The sequence below is a fragment of the Phragmites australis genome, chromosome 8 (assembly GCF_958298935.1).
Source record: "Phragmites australis chromosome 8, lpPhrAust1.1, whole genome shotgun sequence".
Classification (NCBI taxonomy): Eukaryota; Viridiplantae; Streptophyta; class Magnoliopsida; order Poales; family Poaceae; genus Phragmites; species Phragmites australis.
This window is the reverse complement of record NC_084928.1, coordinates 32,501,807-32,511,493: the sequence shown is the minus strand read 5'-3', so window position 1 is coordinate 32,511,493 and position 9,687 is coordinate 32,501,807. Positions and strand designations below refer to the sequence as shown.

The window sequence follows — 9,687 nt, the reverse complement described above, 5'->3', positions numbered from 1 at the left end:
TCTAACCATGTCTCATAGCGGTTTAACTGCCGTTTCAGGAGTCGAACCTCCCCTCGGGCCGGTCTGACCATCGGGTATCAAACTGACACATTTTCCAGGAGTTTGACCGCCCTTCTCCATGGTCCAACCATCACTCCCGGTGGTTTGTCGCCTATATCGGCGGTCTGACCGCGGTCAACTCAGGCAAAATTGTTTATAGTGCAATTTACTATTTTGCTTAAACTTGTAAAATTCATAATAAATTCTCTATAGCTTCAAAAATTGTGAAACCAACTTTTTTGGTTTCATAATAATGTTCTCTACCTATTAAAAATATATACAGTCATGAAATAATCAATTATTTTTCTAAGATAAATTAATCATGTTAAAACTTCATTAGTTCACAATTAATTAATTACAAGTTCAAAATTGGTGAAACCAATTTTTATAATCTTATTTTGACATGTGCTAACTAGGAAAAATATTTTCATGACATGCCACATTGCATCTTGTTCATTATCATGTATCATGAAATTTACTTCATGGTAGTTCATCATGCTTATTGCGATGCATTTTTTCTCTTTTAGTGATTGACGAACCGAGAGTGACAGATTTTCTTGAGAATGTTTTGTGATTTATCTTGATTTGAAGCAGAGCACCAAGACAAGCATTTATCATATTTCTTCCATATTTTGGTGAATATTGGTCAATCTATTAGATATTGCTATATATCGTATGTGCATGTCTAGCTTATCAATGTTAGGAATCAAGTAGAACTTATCTTATTGTATTTATCCTTATCTTCTTATTGTTGATCCAATTCTTATAACCCAGGGATAACTATGTTAATGTCTAACTTAAAATTTGTCCGAAATACTTAGTAATGCATAGGTCACTGGTAGAAGTCGAGCGGTGGAATGTTCTATTATTCACTAGCTATATGCTTAATTACTTTCACGATGATAATGATGTTGGGATGAAGAGTTGGTAAGAATGAGATGAGATGTGGGCGGTGCTAGGGGTATGTCGGGAGAGGAACCCGGATGCCATAGACGCTTGCATCATTTAATCACCGATCGTTAATGCCGTTAGCTTAAGCACCTTTTCGTACTATCATATATCTGAATAGGGTAAGGATGAGACAAGTATCATAAGTCGCCACGTTGATTTGACTCATGAGCCTGTGATATGAGCGGGAGGGCTTGTAGAGGCACCTGAGATTGCTTCAGGAGTAAATCTAGGTGGCATCCACATACTCGAGCATGGGATGAAATGTTCGGGGTGGGTACGTGAACGGTTGTCATATGAATCATCACTTATAACCGACGGGTTGTATGGAGGGTGGTCTCGTGTTGTATGCGTAAAGATATACTCCCCTGCAAGTGATGATTCACATGACAAGATTTAATTCAAATTGCCGCACCCTTGGACATGAGCACGCTGTTCATCCGCATCAATCGAAGAGTTCGATGGTGGGCATATGTGGTGTGTTGGGAAGTAACTAGTGAATGTTTATGTTGGGAAGATTATGTTGTTATGTCAGTTATGGTTATATTCTTATGGTTAGGCTAGGATAGCCCAAGAGTTAGGATATGTAGGTGCCCATATATTGAAGTTGTAAGTTCAGTTGCCTTTCGCATAATTTAGTTTAACCTTGTGGTCTAGTCCTTGCTAATTCATCCAAATGCATTATCCTTGGAGTCAGGTGTGTGTATATACACACACTATGTGCAAATCTTGTGAGTACCTTCGTACTTACCGTGTTTTGTTGATTATTTTGTAGGTGCCAGCTACTTGTACCCCATCAAGAACGGTGTGGTGACGAGTAGTCACTATACTACTACTAACCCTGACCGGTTGCCTTATGGGCAAATGACGCAACTGGTCTTTGTTTTCTGTTAGATGTTTATTCCACTGCAATTCATGTATATTTACGCTATAGGATACTTGTCTTTGTTTAATTTATCAATATGTAACCATTTGAGCTTTCGTATAATTGTGATGTTGTGAGTTTACATGTTGGTAGAGATATGTGTGGATAATAGCTATCTTGAGAATTATTAAAACACACATATCGGGACTGCTAGGATTGGATTTAGGTTAATCATTGGTGGTTACGGTTGTTGTAATAAGATGTGTGTTAGTACATGATGTGTCAAGAAATAGACATGTGCTAGCTCTCATCTTATTAAATGATTGTTCTATAGCGGTGAGGTAATGGATTATCTATGATGTTCTTGCCTTCCCATCTTGCAAAGGTTGCTGCCATCTTATCAACAACCGGTTGCAAGTCCGCTCTCTTGAGACTTCGAACTACAAGTGGTAGGCCAAGGTATGGAAGGGGAAAATTCATGCATGTAGCCGGGAAAGCCAAAAGGATACCTAAGAGGTCCAAATGTTGACACTTGATAGGTGTAACTAGAGATTTGTTGAAGTTAGTCCTTAAACCGGTTGCCTCCCCAAAGTGATTTAAGATTTCCGCCAGGGCCATGACCTCCTCCTTTGCGGGAGAAATGAAAAGGATTGCGTCGTCAGATACAATGATATGCGTAACTTGGTGGTGCACCCTCTTAGCTGCCTGAGCAACCCCTCTTCTGTAGTGAGTTGTAGAAGTCGTTGAAGGGGGTCGATGGCAAGAACAAATAGTAGGGGAAGAGGGAATCCTCTTGTCTGAGGCCTTGACCGTGTCGTAGTGGTGCATTCGGGATGCCATTGATGAAGATCTGTGAGGATGAGGTGCTAAGGAGCAAAGCTATCCAGTCATGCAGCATATGCTAGGAAGCCAAGCCGCTGCATCAGTGTAAGGAAGTACTTCTATTGAACCGAGTCAAATGTCTTTGCAATGTTCAATTTACAAACCATCATGTAGTTATCATGAATGTTGTGTTGCTTGATGAATGCGCTCTGGAAGCACAAGACAAGGAGTTCATATGTGGGGCTAGCCTCGGTGTTAGGATTTTGAAGATGATTTTAGCAATTGATTGAATAAGGCTGATTGGTCTAAAGTCTGTGATTTTGTTCGCTCCTTCATTCTTTTGCAGAAGAATGATATTGGCCGTGTGTAAAGCATGGAGGCCAAAAGCCCTCAAATCATGGAACTGATAGACCAACACTTTCTAAAGAAGAGCCCGATAAAACCGTCAGTAGTAGGCAGCTCTAATACCGGTCCGTTTAAAAAAATGATGGTAGTTCAAGCTTTTGCCGGACAAGCTAACAGGACTCCATCACTTGTAATTGAACGCTGCTCAGCTGGGAGTTCACCAAACGACAACTCACGACAAGTTTCCGTGCTTGTTTGACGCATGCTTTTCTCTCTTTTTCTGTTAGAAATTGATCGGAAATAGTTTCTACGACCTGAACCAATCAGTTCCTTGCCTATTAGGGTCTGCCTGCTTTTAACCATCTTCAAAGGATTTCTGTTAGAGATCTAAGGGATTTTTGTTTTTTTAGCGTTTCTAACGATTTTTCTTTACGGTTTTCGTCGTAAAAGAATTTTCAAAATCATTCTCTTCAGGACGAGATTCTATCTTCTTTTCTTTCACAAATTCTTTCGAAGAGAAACTGTTTAATATAAAAAAAATAAAAAAAATCCTTTCAAAGGAAAGTTGTTCAAGATAAAAAAAAAAGAAATTTTCTCTTTTTCCTTCACGGTTTTTATCGTAAAAGAATTTTCAAAGTCATTCTCTTCAGGACAAGATTCTCTTTTCTTTTTTTTATAAATCTTTTTAAAGGGAAGTTGTTCAAGATAAAAAAAATAAAAAAATAAGAACGAGGAGAAGAATCAGAAAAAAACAAATAAAAAAATATGGTTGAAATGTTCTTACATCATGCCATGGTGGGCTTGTGGCACCATGAGATGCGTCGTGTACGTACGTGCCGGAGAGGGGAGCGGACGAAAAATCTTCACGCATGCGAACCTGACCACGGCACTGGGCCGTGGAGTGTGGACACGAAGCGGCAAGCCCGCGACTCGCCACGCGGCCGACGGGGAGTCCGACAGAATCACCTCTCGTCTCGTCTCGTCCTCTTCATTCGCGAGCGGGCGCGCCTCGCGCCACGCCGTCGCCACAGTCACCACAACCCACCAGCGCGCAGCTCGGCAGCCCGCTGCCGTCTTAGACGTACGGCCCTTCGTAGCTGTGCCGCGCCATGGAGCTAATGGTACGAGCGGCGGCGGCGTCCTCCTCCCCGCACCCCTCGCTCCCGCTCCCACACCGCGCTCGCGCCCACGCCCCCGGCCGGTCCGGTCCCCGCCGCCCCGGGTTCCCTACTCTCCGCGCAGCTGCCGCGGCGGCAATCGCCGCGGAGCCGGTACGTACTCCTCCATCCATTGGTTTGCATTGTCGGTTGCTGATTTTTACCGGACCGGTTGCCTTGGTTATCACGTGTTTGCGGTTATGCCGGGCTGGAATTTTCTGCGACAGCATCCTAAGCTTTCATGGTACGAAGCTTGAGCTAAGCTAAACGATCTAGGTGCTGCCCGTACTTCTGGTACTGGTTGCTACACAATGGCGCCCTGGTATCTGCAAACAAACTTGTGGGCTGTGGCACCAAATTGATCTCGGCGAATACGGTGAATACAACACTGGTATCTGTAAATTGCTACACAATTTTTAAGCTTTCATGGTAATGAGCTTGAACTGAGCTAAATGATCTCGGCGAATATGGTGCTGTTCATATTTCTGTTACTAGTAGCTGCACATTGGATAATCAACCGACAAGTTAAGCCGTGCACATGAACCTACGCATCTGTCAAAACCAGCTTACTTTGCATTTGGGTACAGCTAAATCATGAATAACGTTGTGCTTGGATATAACTAAGTGGAAAGCAGAGACTATAGTGGTCCTGACTTTTGATTATCAAGGTGCTCGACTGCTCGTGTGACCAGGACATGATGGCTTTGATAGCTTCTATTATATACTGCTTGCCTATGAGATTTCCTTTGGGCTTTATTATTTTGTGATGTGGGCTATTCTTTCTTACTAGCGAAATGTTTCTTACTAGACCCTGATATCCATGCTCTAAGACTTTTAGCGTTCCTCCCTAACAATATATCTTCCTTGTACCATGTAAACTGAAGAGCTCGTAATCCCCCTGATGCAATCTTTACAGGAAACAAAAGAACAGCAGGATAAACTTTCAGAAACCGAGGTGTTTGCATGCCCTGTTTGCTACGAACCATTGACAAGGAAAGGGCCACCAGGCATGAACTTGTATGTCCTAGTTCTTTTGTGCTCATCTCTCAAGCATATGTTTTGGCTAGATTGACATTTATGTTCTTTTGTCTCTATGCATGTCCCAGGCCCGCAATTTATAGGTCCGGATTCAAGTGTTCAACATGCAGCAAGTCATTTAGTAGCAAAGACATCTTCTTGGACCTCACTGTTACTGCAGGGACAAAAGAATACAGTGAACTGAAGCCTGCTAGAACAGAGCTGTTCAGGAGCCCGCTTGTCTCATTTCTGTATGAGAGAGGGTGGCGCCAAAACTTCAACCGAAGTGGCTTCCCTGGTCTTGATGAAGAGGTAGATTTTCGATCACACCATCTTCAATTCCAAAGGGTTACTGCACAATGAGTTCTTAAATATCTGACCTATGATTTTATATATTTTAGACCGTAAGTGTTTGTTTCTTATTGTTTTTCTGTGGCAGCAATAAATTCTTTGCAGAATTAATAACGGATTAAAAGTTGTTTGTCTAAAGAAAATCTTTGCACTCTGATGCGTGATCTTCTGATCTTTTGCTGGCATTTTCAGTTTCAAATGGCTCAAGATTATTTCCAACCTGTTGCTGGTGGTATCCTTCTTGATGTCAGCTGCGGCAGTGGTTTGTTTACTAGAAAGTTTGCAAAATCTGGGGCATACTCAGCTGTGATTGCTTTGGACTTCTCCGAGAATATGCTCCGCCAATGTTATGAATTCATTAAGCAAGATGATACTCTCCTTAACACGTGAGCTCTCCTTCCTGCTTCTGAATCCTTTATTTATATGTTTTGAGCTTTCCCTATAACACTGAAAAAATGTCTTGCATACTTCAAATAGAAAAAAAATATGTAGGACAATGGAATCATGGGTGCGTACGAAGAGGGGATTGGGAGTTGAATTAGGAGCCCAAATTTACCCCACCAGTACAGTACTCACTTCAAACCCACAAACTAGCTATTGAAAAGCTATGGAAGGCCGAAAAACTTGCACAATGGAAACAAACTAGCACAGACATATTATCAATTAAACGATTACTCAGCATCACTGAATTGTTTGTTGGAAGCTAATGGCTCGCTTCAATTTAATACCTGCCAGACTAATATATGTGCTCTAAACACTGTATTGAAGTGTAATCAACAATGCAGTCCATTATTTTGATCTGGTATTACTCTAAAGAGATTTCTTTCTTTTTGCGTAATGTAATTTCCAGATCACTTGAACAGTATATATAAGTTAAGCAACAATGCCAAGCGTTCATTAGCAGTATTCCAAAATCAAGCCAGGTAAACCACTGACTGTTTCCTCTTTTGGTTCTACAGGAATCTAGCACTTGTAAGGGCAGATATTTCAAGGCTCCCTTTCGCTTCTTGTTCTGTAGATGCCATCCATGCTGGAGCTGCTATCCATTGTTGGCCCTCACCCTCTAACGCGGTACAGTATCTGTCTGACTGTAATAGCATAGTACGGTTCATACAGCAAATTACTGAAGTTCAGATTTGTGTTGTTATTCACCAAAGCCACCCGTACGATACTTTAACCGTTTTTACCTGAAAGTATGTTATGTGTTATGCGCTACGAAGTTATGATTATGTTTCCAACATGAAAGGCTATCCAAAGTCAACCGAAAACTGTTCAGAGGTTAAGGATTCTTTCTACAGGAAAAAAAAACTGCAGATAAAACTGGGATGCATTTCAATTGTACTTGTACCTTCTCCATTGAAACCAATCTGACATTTTGGCAAAGTATACAGAAATAAAGCATGAAAGGTCATTATTTGATGTTATATAGTGATGATAACATGTTCCCGACATTCTCATATAGGTTACCTGTTTATATCCATCTTGTCATCTGAATATGACTCTGCATATTGGTGGCATTCAGCATGATATGGAGTCGAGCACTTGTCTCTGCAGATGGCTTACTAATATTAACTTTAAAAATACCACCTCTTGGCCAATTCAGCAGATCAAAAAATTAAATAATTGCATTAGTGGACTGCCAATCAGCACTTAATAATCCATTGCTCTTCCTGTCATGATCATGCCATCGTCTACTGCCGTCTTATTATCAGGTAGCTGAAATAAGTCGTGTCCTGAGGCCTGGTGGTGTGTTTGTGGGGACAACCTTCTTATCCTCTCCCAGGAACAATCCTTTCTCTGTTGAAGCATTAAGGCCACTGAGACAGGTATTTGGTTTGGTCATCTTTGCCAGTTAATTCTCTTCTTAGGTGAGCTTATCTAATTTGATGTGCCTTTTTCTGCTTTATGCTGCAGATTGTTGGACCGGTTAACACCAGCTACAATTACTTTACTGAAGGAGAGCTAGAAGACTTGTGCAAATCCTGTGGTCTTGTGAACTATACCAGCAAGGTTCAGAGGTCATTTATCATGTTCTCTGGTCAAAAGCCATAGTCAAGAAATCCCTCCAATCGCTACACCTGAAGTCCTTTGTACAATGCTTTGTGTAGTATTTGCATATATTACATTTAAACAGAGAATAATTACCAAGAATTCCTCTTTTCTTTTTAAATGCGCGTTCCTGGAACAATGATGTAACAAAAATACATGCTGCAGATTCTTGAAAAACACTTACGAGTGCTCTAAACTGTTTCGTGAGCTAGCACATTCTTCTGTGCCAACAAACTGCATGTTCTCGAACTGTGTGGTGCCAATTAAAAACTGGACAGATTCGGTGTTTCTATCCTTTGTTCTTTGTCTCTTTTTCTTTGCCGAGGGAGACTCGGAGTCCGACTCCGATAAGGCTGCTGAGGCCGATTCGGACTTCACACTTGCAGACTTGCCCAATAAAAGGAGGGGCAGGGTACGCCTTTCTCCACCAAGCCAAGCACAAGCAGCGATCAGCCAACAACAGCAGAGAGCCTGTCACGAACTCGACGTCGTAGAAAACATGGGGAGCGCATGCAAGCTTGCTCTGCTCGCGATCTCGCTCATCGCCCTACTACTCCTGCCCTCTAACGCCGCCGCCGCTGTAACGAAAGCCATCGACGCGAGCCGGAGAGAGCGCCTGGAGCTGCCCGAGTCGCTGGTCGGCCCCGAGAGCGTCGCGTTCGACGGCCACGACGCCGGGCCCTACGTGAGCGTCTCCGACGGCCGCGTCCTCAGGTGGGGCGGCGAGGGCGCCGGGTGGAAGACCTTCGCGTACAGCCCGAGCTACATCAAGAACGACTGCGCCGCGCAGTCCGAGCTCCCGCCGGTCGCCACGGAGAGCTCGTGCGGCCGGCCGTTGGGCCTGCGGTTCGACACCGGGTCCGGCTACCTCTACATCGCGGACGCGTACATGGGACTCATGAGGGTCGGGCCGGGCGGCGGGGAGGCGACCGTGCTGGCGACGGAGGCTGGCGGCGCGCCGCTGCGCTTCACGAACGGGGTGGACGTCGACCAGGTAACCGGCGATGTCTACTTCACGGATAGTAGCACGACGTACTCGCGGGCGCAGCACCAGATGGTCACCGCCACGGGAGACTCCACAGGGCGCGTCATGAAGTACGACCCACGGGCCAACCAGGTCACCGTGCTCCTGTCCGGCGTGACATACCCCAACGGCATCGCCATTAGCGCCGACAGGACCCACCTTGTCGTCGCACTGACCGGGCCATGCAAGCTGCTCAAGTATTGGATCCGAGGGCCCAAGGCGGGCACGTCCGAGCCGTTCGCCGACCTGCCCGGATACCCGGACAATGTGAGACCTGACGGGAAGGGAGGGTACTGGGTGGCGCTGCACCGCGAGAAGAACGAGTTCCCCTTTGGTGTGGACAAACACTTGGTCGCCATCAGGCTTGGCGCTGACGGCAAGGTGCTGCAGGAGATGAAGGGTCCCAAGAACGTGAGGCCGACCGAGCTGGTGGAGAGAGATGGCGGCAAAATATATATGGGATCCGTTGAGTTGCCGTACGTTGGCATCATTAATAGTACCTAGGTTTAATAACATAAATTTGAGATGTATTAGAAGTGCGCTAGCTTTTTATCACTAGTGTTCTGTTGTTGCTTATATATAGATATCGAAGTTCTCTAGAATATACACATATATTTGAGATCTATTAGAAAGGCTTTGTATTATTAATATTTTGTTAATGGTCTTTTGTGACCTTCGAAGTTCCATAAGTTGAATGAATGATTAAGACTACTAAGTTATCATTGTAAATCAATTTGCTTGATTCAAATGATGTTCTGCGCGGGATATCAGCTTGCTTGTAGTCACTCACTTGGAGGAGCTTCGGCCCCGTCCCGGTGTGAGGCGACCATGCGCCGCTTTGTACGGGACTAGTTGTCCGATAAACACAAAGGAAGATTCAAGCTCTGCGAGCTTGGTGAAGACGGTACCTCCTTCTTCCTGCCTCCGCGACATCAGCTCTTCTTGCTACAGGCACCAGGAGGAGAGAATTTGTTTATAAGCAAGAGACTTTACATAGTTTGGCCTAGTAAGGCTCATTACATATTTGTCGTGACCTCTGCTGCATCGAAGCCATGACTGTTGAAGGGAAG

The 9,687-nt window shown here is 44.1% G+C and overlaps 2 protein-coding genes across 2 annotated transcripts; both read left to right on the top strand.

Moving 5' to 3' along the window:
• The first annotated feature begins 3,942 nt into the window (after positions 1 to 3,942).
• LOC133927112 (uncharacterized methyltransferase At2g41040, chloroplastic) lies at positions 3,943 to 7,809 on the top strand. Its single transcript, XM_062373417.1, has 7 exons — positions 3,943 to 4,290; positions 5,093 to 5,193; positions 5,283 to 5,505; positions 5,737 to 5,930; positions 6,504 to 6,615; positions 7,257 to 7,370; positions 7,459 to 7,809. The coding sequence occupies exons 1-7, from the start codon at positions 4,129 to 4,131 to the stop codon at positions 7,594 to 7,596; spliced, it is 1,044 nt and encodes a 347-aa protein (XP_062229401.1). The 5' UTR covers positions 3,943 to 4,128; the 3' UTR covers positions 7,597 to 7,809.
• Positions 7,810 to 7,831: 22 nt separating this feature from the next.
• On the top strand, positions 7,832 to 9,161 carry LOC133927111 (protein STRICTOSIDINE SYNTHASE-LIKE 10-like). Its single transcript, XM_062373416.1, has one exon. It carries the CDS (start codon positions 7,832 to 7,834, stop codon positions 9,119 to 9,121), a length of 1,290 nt encoding a protein of 429 aa, XP_062229400.1. The 3' UTR covers positions 9,122 to 9,161.
• Positions 9,162 to 9,687: the final 526 nt, after the last annotated feature.

Bases quoted from the DNA above. Each gene is read 5' to 3' on its own strand.
- LOC133927112 (XM_062373417.1), top strand. From the start codon at position 4,129: ATGGAGCTAATGGTACGAGCGGCGGCGGCGTCCTCCTCCCCGCACCCC. The intron at 5,506-5,736 runs GTAGATTTTCGA...TGGCATTTTCAG, and splicing joins TCCCTGGTCTTGATGAAGAG to TTTCAAATGGCTCAAGATTA. The intron at 6,616-7,256 runs GTACAGTATCTG...TCTTATTATCAG, and splicing joins GGCCCTCACCCTCTAACGCG to GTAGCTGAAATAAGTCGTGT.
- LOC133927111 (XM_062373416.1), top strand. From the start codon at position 7,832: ATGTTCTCGAACTGTGTGGTGCCAATTAAAAACTGGACAGATTCGGTG.